The sequence below is a fragment of the Dreissena polymorpha genome, chromosome 8, assembly GCF_020536995.1.
Source record: "Dreissena polymorpha isolate Duluth1 chromosome 8, UMN_Dpol_1.0, whole genome shotgun sequence".
Classification (NCBI taxonomy): domain Eukaryota; kingdom Metazoa; phylum Mollusca; class Bivalvia; order Myida; family Dreissenidae; genus Dreissena; species Dreissena polymorpha.
In genome coordinates, this window is record NC_068362.1 from 60,566,273 (window position 1) to 60,582,020 (window position 15,748).

A 15,748-nucleotide genomic window follows, 5' to 3' on the forward strand; every position below is an offset into this window, starting at 1 on the left:
ACATAACGTGGCGTCTCACCAGGATCCAAACTGTTATTCTGATAGTATTCTTTGAAAAAAAATCGAAGAAAATGCTAATTTTAGAACTTCAGCAGACAACATTTTAGCAGATGACAAATTTTCCAGCATGCATAGGGTTAAGCCCCATTTCTCAGAGCAAGGCTCATATGTTTGTCCTGTTCTATTTACCTGTATCATCTGCTGCAGCTGGAGTGGGGTGGGGAAATGGCCAAGTCCTGGGGATGACCCCATCATCAGCTGACTCTGGAAGGCTGGGTGCACAAAGGTCGCGAGGTCGATAGGGAACCCACCTATACTGGTGACCATGCCCGGGAACAGCTTGCTGCCCACCTGGGGAGACACTGCAGCCTGTAAGGCAGGAACACTGTATGATGAAATGGGAATGGAGAGGTGGCCTGTAAGGGAGGGACACTGTATGATGGAATGGGAATGGAGAGGTGGCCTGTGAGGGAGGGACACTGTATGATGGAATGGGAATGGAGAGGTGGCCTGTGAGGGAGGGACACTGTATGATGGAATGGGAATGGAGAGGTGGCCTGTGAGGGAGGGACACTGTATGATGGAATGGGAATGGAGAGGTGGCCTGTGAGGGAGGGACAATGTATGATGGAATGGGAATGGGGATATTGCCTGTAAGGGAGGGACACTGTATGATGGAATGGGAATGGAGAGGTGGCCTGTAAGGAAGGGACACTGTATGATGGAATGGGAATGGAGAGGTGGCCTGTAAGGAAGGGACACTGTATGATGGAATGGGAATGGGGATATTGCCTGTAAGGGAGGGACAATGTATGATGGAATTGGAATGGAGAGATTTCCTGTAAAGGAGAAACACCGTATGATTGAGTTGGAATGGGAGACTGCCTGTAGGGAAGGAACACTATGTACATTGTATGTATGCAACACATGCATGCCAAATATCTAGTTGCTATCTTCAATATTGCAAAAGTTATGGCCAATGTTAAAGTTTTCGGACGGACGGACGGACTGACTGACAGACGGACGGACTCACGGACAGTTCAACTGCTATAAATCTAAAATTTACATGGAATGCACACATGAGAAAGACTGCTTAAGGGCATTCTATTATCCCATCCGCTTGTTGGTTGGAGATTAACACCATCTGTCTATACCAGTAAAAGTGTAAAAAATAAACATTTAAGAAATATTTCCTAGCCCAAATTTGGACAACTTCAATTTAAAGACTAAAGTATGGATGTGAACACATACCAAAATATATTGGCTTATATTCACATGGATTCTATGGTCGTTAAATTGAAGTTAATTGGCAAGATTACATAAAACTTATTTTAGTCCCACTTACATTCAAGTGTAAATATTTCAAGAGACTCAAGACCAGCTTTGTAATCAAAAGAGTCGTGTTCTGAGAAAACTGGGCATAATGCATGTGCGTATAGTGTCGTCCCAGATTAGCCTGTGCAGTCCGCACAGGCTAATCTGGGACGACACTTTCTGCCTAAATTGGATTTTTGCTAACAAGAGACTTCATTTAAACGAAAAATGTCATAAAAGCAGAAAGTGTCATCCCTGATTAGCCTGCGCGGACTGCACAGGCTAATCTGGGACTACACTTTACGCACATGCATTATGCCCTGTTTTCTCAGAACACGACACAAATCATGTTGCTCTCCAGCTTTTTACAACATTACATGTTAAAAACTGCAAATTAATCACATTTACAGGTCCTAAGAGACAAATGTTAACCCAGATGTTTATATTTTAACAATTCTTAAATAATTTCAATTGAAATTCTCTACCTTTACTATTTAAACATTATTTTCTAAATATCTATTAAAAGTTCTGTTATAAAGATGACAGTGTACATGCAAAATGGTCTCTTTAGTTACCTCTGTTTTCACAGGTTCTTCTTTTTTCACAGGTATCACTGGCTTAGGCACATTTAATGGGATTCCTTTATGATTATTTTGTTTTCTTTCTCCCTTATCTCTACTTGTGTTCAATTCTCTACTTGTGTTCAAATCTCTACTTGTGTTCGATTCGCTACTTGTGTTCAAATTTCTAGTTGGGATCAATTGCATTTTCCTTGAGAGATCCTGAGGACTGTCAGTGAGTTTCTCCTTTACAGCCACCATTCCTGGTTGTCGATTGAAACTTGTGTTAAAGAGTAAAGATTCTCCGCGTTGATGCCTTGCCTCCTGGGCCTTCATTGTCTTCATGCTTAAATCCAGCACTGGTATATCCAGAGCATTTGAATTCGAGGGGAAAACGCCCTCTGGCTGAGATCTGTTGAGCTTTTGTCGTTTGATGTCTCCATCATGTGCGGGTGTTGTATTGTATACACCTGAGTCACTTTTAACGCTATTTGCATCAGAGTACGGATACATGCGTTTGGCATTGTTTGAATGAGCGGGAAGGATGGGTCGAGGATTGTGAGATTTGCTGGTAACACCCGGCGAGAACAAGGTTGACTGTGGCGATGATGAATAATGAATGGTGGAAGAGTGAGCGGAGGGGGGGCTGATGATGCTGGGTCTGCTGGGATGAGGATGGGGAATTGCACTTTTATTTGCACTGTCACTGTGGCTGCTCACAGGACTGTTCAAAGCTTTCAAAGGTTTCTCTGACTTGACTGCGCCAGGCTGGGAGCCAACATGGGTCTGGACCATGCTGGCTGGGATGGTGTGGTACCCGAACTGAGGCACCATGAATGCAGGCAGACCCACAGACGCCATGTTCCCACCCATCGGGAGAAACTGAGGGTAGAACACAGGCTGGGCCTGACTGGGTATCGGCATATATGCAGCAGGCAAGGGCTTAGCATTAGAGTTTGCACTTGAGGAAGGGATGTGTGGCCTCACATCAGTGTTCTCTGCTTTCACACGTACAGCTCCATGGGCATGGTCTGGCCTTTCATTTCTACCTGCACTGATTTGTGGCTCTTTGGGTTCCTTTTCTGTCTTTATGGCACTATTTGTTTCTTTGGCTTCCTGGCCATTCTGATGCAGCAGTTCACGCACTGTCTTCTGGCCTCCAAATGGCTTTCGATTCTGAAGTAGACAAGAATGTATTAAGGTCTTTGTACAAAGTACCGGTACTACAATGACACAAAAAAATCAGACATAAATTATGGTTATGTTGTATCAATTATAAATACTTTTTACATTATTCAAGAATTGTATTAAAGCAATCTGAATTATCTCAATGTTTAAAAAATAAATCAATAAATTTAATTTTTATTTAACTTTCTGTGTGAGAGATCTAAGCTCAAACTTTTGCTTGATGATTTTTCTTTATTTCGCTTCACAGAAAATTGCTTTGGTATTAAGAAACAAAAGCTAATAAAAATGTAAATTAGAATATCAGTGACATTGGTAGACCCTTCCTGATAATGCCCTTTGTCAATGTCTGGGTTAATTGAGACATGTGAACATGAAATTGAGCCAATAGAAAGATCAAAAGACCGGAACAAAAAACAGACCAATCACATTAGCCTGACATTAGAGGAATAATATGTTGAAATGAGCCTTGTTCTGGGAAAACAGGGCTTAATACATTTGCGTAAAGTGTTGTTCCAGTTTCCCCTGTGCAGTCTGCACAGGCTGTCAGTCTAATCAGGGATGTCACAATCCCCCTTAACTCGATTTTCGCTAAGAAGAGTTATCCTTTAAACAAAAAAAAAGTAGCATAAAAGTGCAACGATATGTCCCTGATTGGCATGTGCAGACTGCACAGGCTAATCTGGGCCCACACTTTACGCACATGCCCAGTCTTCCCAGAATAAGGCTCAGATGACCAGAACCAATGACATTAGTCTGACTTTGGAGCTGCATAAAGTGACGATATGTGCATGTAGGCCTACGCAGCAAATAAGATTTTTTTTTTTCATAAGTGGTGGAGATCTCACGAAGAAACAAACTACAAACTGTATTATTTGAATGTATAACCTTACAATTCGGGCATGTACAACCTACCGAATTTAAAATGTCATTAAAATCACATAATGGGATCGTAAGATCTAGCGCAGACACAAAAAGTCTCATAAAAAATGTTTTATCATAAATGAATGGGCAATTAGTCACTCAAAAACAATTGGCGCACAATGACTTGACAATGTAATGTCCATCCCAAAAGGCTGCTGCACATACAATTACTATAATTAGTGGAAACAAATGATTATTCCATGATTATTTCATTGCATCGTTACTACCTGAAAACTCACTTGAGCGGAATGACCAGAAAATAAGCGCTTTTCACCCTGTTGGGATACTGCATATAGTTTCATCAAATTCGGGTCATTAGTTCCAGTGATCTGAAATAGAAAGGTATAATTTATTAGATAATATAAAAGTAGTGCTCAATGGGCAAAAAATCCCTAAAAAATTTATCAGATCCAAATGACTTAAAATGTACACATGCCCACTGGACAGGATGCTGCATATGAAGTTTTCATTAAATTTTGAATAATTTAAGTTTGAAATCGTACGCAGAAAGGTATTATTATTCAAAAGACAATCAATACCTGAAAAGTCAAAATGAGTAGAATGAGTGGAATGACCAGACAAATTGTTCATGTCCTATATAAAAGGAAAGTGAATACAAAGTTCTGATAATTCCAATCAATGCAAAAAAATCATTAGAGAATGACACATTTATAATCAACGGGTAATATCTCTAAGACTGGTATGTGCTTTTCAGACCCAGGCAAACAAAATTTATCAAAATTAACATTTGGACAGTCAAACATAGGGGAGACTAAATGCTCCCCGCTTTTGGAGAATACTAAGATCGCCAAGGACCCACTGCCAATGCTAAAGGTGGAAGCAAATTCCAATGATAGAGGTTGAAGCAAACGATCCACCACCAGCTAGAGGCAGAAGCAAAAGAAAAACAGCACAGAAAACAATCAGCTGAAAATGGGAGTTGTTATTGGATGGTAATGCTGCAATAAGCAAAGCATGTGACTGATACAAGTTTATAGATGTCAAATGCAAAGTATGATATGTTGATAGTGGTGTTGATAAGAAATATTGAGACTGAGATAAGCATCAAAACCAGTGAGATCCCTTGTTCTGGGAAAAGCAGGCTTGATGCATGTGCGTAAAATGTCATGCAGTCTGCACATGCAAATAAGGGACAACACTTTCCGATTTTATTTTAATTTTTTGTTTAACCCTTTGCATGCTTTGAAATTTGTCGTCTGCTAAAATGTCGTCTGCTGAATTTCAAAAATTAGGATTTTCTTCGATTTTTTTCAAAGAATACTATCAGAATAGCAAACAGTTTGGATCCTGATGAGACGCCACGTTCTGTGGCGTCTCATCTGGATCCAAACTGTTTGCAAAGGCTTTTAAAATCCGGTTCCAGCACTGAAAGAGTTTAAGGAGGTCTCTTCTGAACAAAAATCAAGTGTAGGCAGAAAGTTTAGTCCCTGATTAGCCTGTGCTAGCAGCACAGGCTAATTTGAAACAACACATTCCACACATGCATTAAGCCCTGTTTTCCCAGAACGTGACTCATATACATTAAATGCAAATTTGAAAAACAAGAAGATATTGTTTTTGAGAAAAAATAACATTTTAAGTGCCACAGTAAGAGTTTCCGCTCATGTTTAAAAAGACAACTTTCGCCATTGAAAGTAGACTTTGTTCATGTTGTTTGTATCCAAGACATAAAGAAGTACATTGGCCAAAGACCATTCACATACTGATGCAGAAATCCCTTTTTACAGAACTGCTTAAAACAGAGATCATTTGAAATTGCTTTTGCTGATTAAATGAAATCGTAAAGAAGCTAACATACACAGTAAACACCAGTCTGAAAAAATCTCAAGTTTAAAATAAGTGAGGAGCTGGTCCTTAAAAATCTTTGTAAATTGCCTTCTACACAGATCTAGGCTAATACAGGGGTAAGATAAAAGTGAATGATGACCAAACATAATTGGTTTACAATGGCCATGAGACGCTGTGTTAATTGCAGAGAATGAATTTGCATAAGCAAAGTGGCGCAGTACAATAAATGTGCTAGACAGAAAACACTCCCATAGCCACATGGTAGAATACCTTCTCTTTTTTGTGTATTTCTACTTGGGGACTTGGCACACTTTGATTAACGCTGGCAGACTTAGTTTCAGTTTCCTTAGCAACACTAGCGGTCTCCTGGACAACCGATTTAGATGCAGTATTTTGGTGCGTTTTGCTGACATTCTCAGAATGTTTGTCCACATTGGAATTCAGTTTCTTAGCATCCTAAATGAATAAAAAAAGTATAACAAACTTTATTTGGTTACTCTTACCCTTAGGGAAATGCTGTATGACTGTATGATCAAAATTCAAACATTAAAAAAGGACAACCTATTTAATTTTAATTTAAAAATTGCTAAACTGTCAAAATTAGGGACCTGGCTTTCATTGGGTTTGTAAAAATGTTGAATATTATTTATCTTCAAACATTTTTGAAAATGAACAAATATAATTACAAGAAACCCTCTGAGACGGGTGATGCTACCCAAAGTTTTCTTTTGTCACAATATTGCACTACATATTCAGATAAAAGGAAACGTCTTGAGGGGCATAACTTTGGACAAAATAATACGATGGATGGTTTAGCAACTTAAAAATTTCAAAGGGCCATAACTCTCTAAATAAATCATCTAACCAGAAACCACAAATAACATGCGCATTTCCTCAAGGAAGTTAAGCTTCCCGTAAAGGTTCATTGAATTCCAGTCAGTAGTTGGGGAGAAATAGCCTAGACAAGAATTGCACTATATGTACAGTTAATGGAAAATTTCAAAGGGCCATAAGACTGTAAAAAATCATCAGACCATAACTTGCTGATAATATGCACATCTCCTTTTTGTAGTGAAGCTTCCCATAAAGTTTCATTGAATTCCGGTCATTAGATGCTGAGAAATAGCCCGGACAAGAATTGCACTATATGTACAGTTAATGGAAAATTTCAAAGGGTCATAACTCTGTGAAAAATCATCTGACTAGAACCCGCTGATAATATGCACATGTCCTCTTGGTAGTGAAGCTTCCCATAAAGTTTAATTGAATTTTGGTCATTAATTGCTGAGAAATAGCCAGGACAAAAATTGTGCACGGACGGACAGACACACGGACAGACGAAGCGGCAACTATATGCTCCCCCCAAAAATTTTGGGGGAGCATAAAAATAACAATTGCTAAATTACAAATTAGAAAATACAAGAATAATAAAAACCTTCAACAATTCTTAAATTTTTAGCATTAAACTAAAACATAATTTACAGTTAAACAAGGTGAACATATACAAATACAGAAATCTTTGGGTTTTAGTTTACCTTTCTCATTTTCATTTTCTCTATTTCCTGTTTGATAATAAGAGCCTTGTCCGGACTAGGGAGCTCCCTCGGAAGGTCTGAGGTAACATGCAACGTGGAGGTGGCTGCAGCAGGGTCATTCTGCGGCTGAAATTGGACCAAACACAATATTAACACTTCACCACTTAGAAACGTGAGTAATTCCATAGAAATTCAAATTAAATGACCTTTAAAAGACCTTTCTTAACAGATTCAAGTTTTAAAGCCTTCAGCCTTCATTTCCAACAATTAGATACTGATAAGCAACAAATAACATACAACCTGAACAGAATGTGAGTAACTCCAATGCTGTTCTGGTTTTATGCTGGTTGCACATAGCCATTCTCGCTTTGCTTCTTAGTGGGAAAGGGTTGAAACATGTTCCCAGACAATGATATCATCATGATTAAATGTATGCCTATCAGAGCACAAATAACTTGCTAATTTACAGAAAATATATTGATATTATTATCCTTACGAAAACCTTAATCCTTACAAACCTTTAATAACAACCTCAACCTAAAATCCTTAAAAAAAACAAACTACAAATTGCAAATAGTATGAACACCTGATAGGCCAACTGGCTTGCACGTTCAGTGATTTGGGTATGATAGTACCCTTGAGTGACCCTGTCATTTGCAGAAGCTTTGTGGTCTGGGGCAGGAAGATCTAGTTTCTCTGCCGCACTCAGTGCAGGCTCATTCCTTGGTTTCTTCTTCTTGTCCGGGTGTCGGTAGGGGACGTCAGCTCCGTTCCGGTACCGCTCATACGGCAACAGAAGTCTGAAGAACACCGGTGATGAAGGGTTAACAGCATGGTCTGTATTCACTAAACTCAGACTTAATAGGAGGCTAATAGTCTGAGGTTGTAAGAATTCTTTAACCCTTTGCATGCTGGGAAATATCTTGTCTGCTAAAATGTCGTCTGCTGAATTTCTAAAATTAGCATTTTCTTCGATTTTTTTCAAAGAATACTATCAGAATAGCAAACAGTTTGGATCCAGATGAGACGCCACGTTCTGTGAACAAAGGACTTAATGCATGTGTGTAAAGTGTCATCAAAGAATTATCAGTGACGAAACTTTCTGCTTTTATGAAATTTTGCGCTTAAAGGGAATCTCTTCTAATTGAGTTCAAGCAGAAAGTGTTTTATCCCACTTTAACAGCGAATTCAGTGGATTAAAGCCCCCTGGATTAAATTTCTGCTATTAACCATGGCACGAAATGACATATTTTTTTCGACAAAATGACGTCATAAATCCAGCAAAATTATCCAGTTAAACTAATTTGGTTTAAATAAAAAGGTTTACTGAATAAAAAGTGGGATAAATAGAATAGTAGATTAGTGTTGATTATAGATCAGGTTAATCATGCTCGGCACAAAAACGAAAAAGAACTCGCCAAGGCTCATGCTTTTTGTTTTCTAAGCCTCTCATGATAAACCTGATCTATAATCAACACTAACCTATTATTCCCTATGTCCCTGATAAGCCTGTACGGACTGCACAGAATAGTCTAGGCACACTGTAGGCACATGCCTTAGGCCACCTTCAACCAAGGCATGGTATTGTAATGCGCATTGGGGGGGGGTTAGAGGGTTAGGGTTATGGTTAGGGGTTGGTTTGGGTTAGGGTTAACCCTAACCCTAACCCAACCCCTAACCTAACCATAACCCAGGGTTATCTCCCCTATACTATGCCCCGCTCGTTGTCATTGTCCGCTTTCCCCTTCAACCAGGGTAAGGCCATACATATTTTTTACTGTTTTGATTTCCCTTGCAAATGTACACTTTCAGCAGGCTTTTTTAAAATTGCAACCTGTGTGCAACCTCTTAAGCTTAGTAAAAATAAACAAGAGGGCCATGGACTCAAAGGCACTCACCTGAAACACAAAGGAACTAGAGTATTTTGAACAACAGATGTGTTCGTCAGAAACACAATGCCCCCTATTGCGGCGCTTGAGAACGCTTCATGAGAACGCCGCTTTGAATTTTTATTTTATTTTTTACCTTTGACCTTGAAGGATGACCTTGACCTTTAACTTCCACCACTCAAAATGTGCAGCTTCATGAGATGCACATGCATGCCAAATATCAAGTTGCTATCTTGAATATTGAAAAAGTTATGGCCAATGTTTAAGTTTTTTCGGACGGACAGACTGACTGACAGAAAGTTCAACTGCTATATGCCACCCTACCGAGGGCATAAAAAGTGCGAGCCGATTCAAAAAGATTGAACCAAAGGAGTGACTTCTAGAGAATAAACATGTTTTTTTTATGTTCTGACTAAGTATCATGAAGATTGACCAATAAATGTGGCTTATATAGGGTCAACAACTTTTCACTAAAGCCATATAAGGAAAACTGCCAGGGTCATGTTTTTCAACAAACCAGAAGAATTTTGGAACTCGATCAAGAAATCATTTAAAAAAATGTTCTGACTTAGTATCATTATGATTGCATTAAAAATGTTAGTTCTCAAGTGTTAACAAGGTGTCACTACAGTCATTAAGAAAACATGTCCTGCCAACTGGCTGCCACGTTTAAGAAGAAAAACATAGCAATTTTTTAAATCAGCACAGCTATCATTAGAACAAATGTTCTGAATATGCTTCCTAAGGATTTGATCATAAATGTGACTTCTTCTAGAGTGTTAACAAGGTTTGACTAAAACCGTATAAGGAAAAATGCCCCGCCCCTTGGCGGCCATGTTTTTCAACTGACCGGAACCATCTTCAAACTTAGCAAATATATCATTTGAACAAGAGCACCACCGCCTTGCGGGTGCAGACCGCTCATCTATTTTCTTTTTAAAGGTGAAGGGACTCTCATTTTCAATCACAAAGGAGGGAGGGGTGGAGTGAAGAGGGGTGCATTGTGTGGGGGTGTGGACATTTATTACATTATCTTCCAACAATGCGAAAAAAAGGAAAAAAAAAAAAATCGGGGGGGGTTGGGGGTGGTGGGGGGTGGGGGGGGGAAGGGGGTGGGGATTCTTGGGTGCGATGGTTGGACGGTATTTCAAACATAAAATAATAAAAATAAATATTTGTGTTTTTTAACCGTTTCAAAAAAAATGGGGGCGGGGTGAGGTGGGGGGGGGGGGGGGTATAGTGTGAGGCTGTGGTAGTAATTTGTGTGATGATCTTAAAAAAAAAAAAAAAAAAAAAAAATTAGGGGGGAGGGGGGATTCGGGTGGGGGGGGGGGGGGTTGGGGGGGGGGGATTCTTGGGTGCGATGGTTGGACGGTATTTCAAACATAAAATAATCAAAATAAATAGTTTTGTTTTTTAACCGTTTAAAAAAAAATTTGGGGTGGGGGTGGGGTGGGGTGGGGGGTATAGTGTGAGGGTGTGGTGGTCATTTGTGAGATGATCTTAAAAAAAACAAAAAAACAAAAAAATAGGGGGGGGATTCGGGGGGGGGGGGGGGGAGGGGGGGGCACGGGCGATGGTTTAGGTGGAGTCTATTGTGGTATGTCAGGTAAGAGTAGTTTTGTCAAAGTATCAATCAAATCTAATCATAAATAAAGAAGTTATGGCAATTTTAGTAAAATTTAATAATTTGACCTTGAGAGTCAAGGTCATTCAAAGGTCAAGGTAAAATTCAACTTGCCAGGTACAGTAACCTCATGATAGCATGAAAGTATTTGAAGTTTGAAAGCAATAGCCTTGATACTTAAGAAGTAAAGTGGATCGAAACACAAAATTTAACCATATATTCAAAGTTACTAAGTCAAAAAAGGGCCATAATTCCGTAAAAATGACATCCAGAGTTATGCAACTTGTCCTTTTACTGTACCCTTATGATAGTTTGCGAGTGTTCCAAGTATGAAAGCAATATCTATGATACTTTAGGGGCAAAGTGGACCAAAACACAAAACTTAACCAAACTTTCAATTTTCTAAGTATAAAGGGCCCATAATTCCGTCCAAATGCCAGTCAGAGTTACATAACTTTGCCTGCACAGTCCCCTTACGATAGTTTATAAGTGTTGCAAGTATGAAAGCAATAGCTTTGATACTGTAGGAATAAAATGGACCTAAACACAAAACTTAACCAAAATTTTCAATTTTCTAAGTATAAAAAGGGCACATAATTCTGTCAAAATGCACGCCAGAGTTATCTAACTTTGCCTGCCCAGTCCCCTCATGATAGTAAGTAAGTGTACCAAGTTTGAATGCAATAGCATTGATACTTTCTGAAAAAAGTGGACCTAAACGCAAAACTTAACCAAAATTTTCAATTTTTAAAGTATAAAAAGGGCACATAATTCAGTCAAAATGCACGCCAGAGTTATCTAACTTTGCCTGCCCAGTCCCCTCATGATAGTTAGTAAGTGTACCAAGTTTGAATGCAATAGCATTGATACTTTCTGAGAAAAGTGGACCTAAACGCAAAACTTAACCGGACGCCGACGCCGACGCCAAGGTGATGACAATAGCTCATAATTTTTTTTCAAAAAATAGATGAGCTAAAAATTGTTCTGACCAACTTTCAGGAAGATTGGAATTATTATGTGACTTCTACAGTGTTAACAAAGTTTTACTACTGAAATAAGGAAAAATCCATAGCCTCTGGCGGCCATGTTTTTCAATAGACTGGAACCATTTTCAAACTCATCCAAGATATCCTTGGGACACATGTTCTAGCCAAGGTTCAAAAAAATTGGTCACTATATGTGGCCTCTAGAGTGTTAACAAGGTAAATGTTGATGATTGATGATGGACAAAGGCGATCACAAAAGCTCACCATAAGAAAGTTGTGCACAGGTGAGCTAAAAATACTAAAACTTAAATACTTATACTCTCAAAACAAAACTTAAAAGACAAATAGGTATATAAAGATACTAAAAATCCTCTTTTAAAGGAAAGTTTTTCCAGTTGCCAAAATATCCTTTCAACAATAAAGTCATAATATTGAATACTATCAGACAGAAATGATAAAATAAGTTTTGGTGGAAACAAAAAAAGATTCAATACTAAAATTGAAATAAAAACATATTTTAAAGAATTAATTCAGAGTTGTTTAGTTAATATGGCCCTGCAGTCAAAATAGATTATCACTCATTGAATCATTTTGCAGATCACCAAACACATGACCTGCTTATACTAATCAAGCTATACTCGAACAAACATACACTCTTAAACATGCACAGGCATCCAATATATACATAAACACATCTAAAAGCAAGGCACTATGAACTATGACATTCAGTGAAGATGCAAACATTAAAGAGTGGAATAAATAACGAGTGCATGCAAAAATGGAGTAATGCCATATTCAGCCAGCATAGCTCTAGACCAGCTTATACATCAGCGTGGTCTGGTCTGGAGATTACTTCTGTCCGAGATGAACTCATGCAAGGTTTTGTAGTCCCATTAGCGGACAGGGCAGCTCCTGACCAAACTGTTGCTATGCGCAAGCTGGGCTGAAGCGACCCTGGACACAGAAGGCTTAAGACAAATTTTCGCTTGATGTGGGTCAAATACTAAATAAATGTTGAAGTGTGGAGGCAACAAATGATTATTTACAAGAAAATGTTGCAAACAAGTTTGTTTTGAAATAATATTAATTGATGTGTAATCACTGTGAATTTGCAATGTCTACTGTGTCACATGTTTGAAAAATATGGTAAAAATGAATGTATGATAATTGAGAGTTGCATTTGAACATGATCTACAAAAAATGAATGGAACTGTTTCCTTGAACAGGCCTTATCTCTACTTACACACCGTTGAACTTAAAATCTCACATTTTTGCAAAAAAGTACATTTAATTTATTTTTATTTTTTTCTTCTTTTTTTCCTTTTCTATGAATTGTGTTCATGTAATGAACTCTTGTTGCATGAGATAAAACACATTCATACAAAATGCCATTTTAAATTATGCCATCAAGTGATTGTTTATTAAACTGCATTTCAAGTCACTAATAATTTTTTGTCGTTCCATGCCATATTATCTTATGCCATCAAATGATCATAAATTTTTCTGTTAATAATAATTTTTGTTTGTTCCAAATTCTGCCTTAAACTCTAATTAACCTTTCAGATTTAACTTCAATATTAGGCCAACACATGAGAACTTTCAAGTCCCCATGGCAACACATCAGAACTTTCAAGTCCCCATGGCAACACATCAGAACTTTCAAGTCCCCATAGCATCTGTAAAACATGCTATCCGAAAAGCATGCATATTTGATCCTCTTTATGAGAAAATGAGGAGGTTTCAAGCATGTGTGTAAAGTATGGTCCTAGTTTAGCCTGTGCAATCTGCACAGGCTAATCAGGGAAGACACTTTGCTTTTATTGTTGTTTTCGTTTAACCCTTTGAGTGCTGGAACCGGATTTTGAAGGCCTTTGCAAACAGTTTGGATCCAGATGAGACGCCACAGAACGTGGCGTCTCATCAGGATCCAAACTGTTTGCTATTCTGATAGTATTCTTTGAAAAAAAAATAAAAAAAATGCTAATTTTAGAAATTTAGCAGACAACATTTTAGCAGATGACAAATTTCCCAGCGTGCAAAGGGTTAAAGGAAGTCTCTTCATTGCAGACTGCACATGCACATCACAACACTTTCCTCACATGCAATAAACCTCATTTGCTCCAAAGCCAGTCTCATACAAATATATTCCGCCCCCTACAAGGCGTACATGCGTGCAATATCATGCTGGCTAACGTGCGACCTACTTCTCATAATGGCGTCTCGTGTACGTGGCTGCGCTGGTACTGCCTACATTACCACCTAACGCATCATAAATATACTTCCACTGTCGCCTAGCCGTGATCTAGAAAAGGGTCACAACACAAAACCAATAAAACAACAAGGTCACAACAATTAATCCAGCTCCAGACACAATCAAAGCTTGCTAAAATTGTGCGTCTATTAGGTGAATAAATAGGATAAAGGAAAATCAGAAACTTTTATTATTTGGAAAGTCAAAGTATACAATTTGAAGATTATTAAAAATTCTTATAGTAGCATGTAAATGCTATATCAAGTGTTTAATAATCAGTCTCCTCAACAAGTTCATATTAATGGGAAACAATGTAAACAAGAGCTGCCGGAGGACAGCGCGCTCGACATTTCTTGTTCTTGTAAGAGTTTATGGCACTTTTTTCTAAATCAACTTGTTTGTTAAATACATAGGTTATTTTAGCTATCAAGTAATTAAGTATTTTATTAATTTGCAAAATATTCTGCAATAAATATAAACCTTGATTTTGATTGCAAATTATTTTCTGCATTTACTAACAATGACCTTCAAAGCTGACCTTGACCTAATGTGCCCCAAATGAATACACAAATGAAATTATTGCATTATGTATATATGCTTGCATCACAAATTTCATCACAAATTTCTAAGTGTAATGGCTCTTAATTCTGACCAATTTCCAACAAATTACCAAAGTTGGCCTACGGAAACTAGCTTACCCATAAACTTTTAACAAAAGCTCATTTGCGGACCCCAGGATAAGTAGAACAGAATGTTTTTTTAAAAGTTGAGAAAAAAACTGACCAGAAAACACTGAAACACAGAAGCTCTTTTAGCAAGCAACTGATTGTGTCTAAAACTGTGCCCCTCTAAAAAAAATGGCTTCCAGCTTGACCTACTTTTCATAATGTCGCCTGGTACATGTGGCTGCGCTTGTAAAACCGGAATTTCCGCCCAATTTGTCATACAAATGTTTCCACATACGTTTGTTAGAGATCTGAAATAGTTTTTATTTTAATGCATGCAATTAATGTTTCCAAGGAATATTTGATGATTTGGAATGTTTCTGTCAAATTACATTTTGAAACAAGAATCTGTGTTTGATGAACATACATGCCCACATTTGACCAGGTCATCATAATTATCATTTAAACCATCATTACTATTTATACTTTTCAATTTAATACGATATGGATTTACAACAAGTAAATAATATTATTAGGAATAAGAATTGCACACAAAAGACTTGTAACTTGTAAGCGACAACGCCCACAAACAATTAGGTAGCTCATTTGATCTTCTCAAAGTTGGTGACATGTAATCTAATAAGTTGATGATTGGAAACCTTACCTGTTCATAGCCTCCAATGTCCATTGCCAAAGTGTAAAAGTGAAACAGGTCAACTAAAACATAACACAATCATGCAATAAATAACAGGGTTGTGTTTATGTGAAGAACAAAAGTCGTACAAATCCCGATGAAAAATTAACAAGGCTATTGTCAGGCAATATGGTCACCTACCGGCTTCACCATTGTCAGAAAATCCACCATTTTCAGATGATTTTTTTTTGTTGCCATAGCAACCACAATGTTTGACGTAGGAACGAAATGAAATGACGTGCATAATGTCCATATTGCCATCTATCCATGTTGCAAGTTTCATGAAAAAATATTAAGAATTTTTAAAGT

At 38.0% G+C, this 15,748-nt stretch overlaps 1 protein-coding gene across 6 annotated transcripts in view; it reads right to left on the reverse strand.

Annotated features, from left to right (window-relative positions):
* The window catches only part of LOC127842412 (AT-rich interactive domain-containing protein 5B-like), a 44,770-nt gene that overhangs the window by 7,695 nt on the left and 21,327 nt on the right, over window positions 1-15,748 (reverse strand). For 2 of the 6 annotated variants that reach the window (XM_052371902.1, XM_052371899.1), the window contains 8 exons: window positions 15,410-15,462; window positions 14,959-15,056; window positions 7,914-8,127; window positions 7,328-7,453; window positions 6,063-6,248; window positions 4,211-4,312; window positions 1,890-3,050; window positions 190-369 (listed from right to left, as the gene is read on the reverse strand). In XM_052371902.1, the coding sequence (XP_052227862.1) occupies window positions 190-369; window positions 1,890-3,050; window positions 4,211-4,312; window positions 6,063-6,248; window positions 7,328-7,453; window positions 7,914-8,127; window positions 14,959-15,056; window positions 15,410-15,462 (2,120 nt within the window). Of the gene's footprint in view, window positions 1-189; window positions 370-1,889; window positions 3,051-4,210; window positions 4,313-6,062; window positions 6,249-7,327; window positions 7,454-7,913; window positions 8,128-14,033; window positions 14,132-14,958; window positions 15,057-15,409; window positions 15,463-15,748 lie in introns of all 6 variants that reach the window. The other 4 variants (XM_052371900.1, XM_052371901.1, XM_052371904.1 and 1 more) reach the window with 4 other exon arrangements.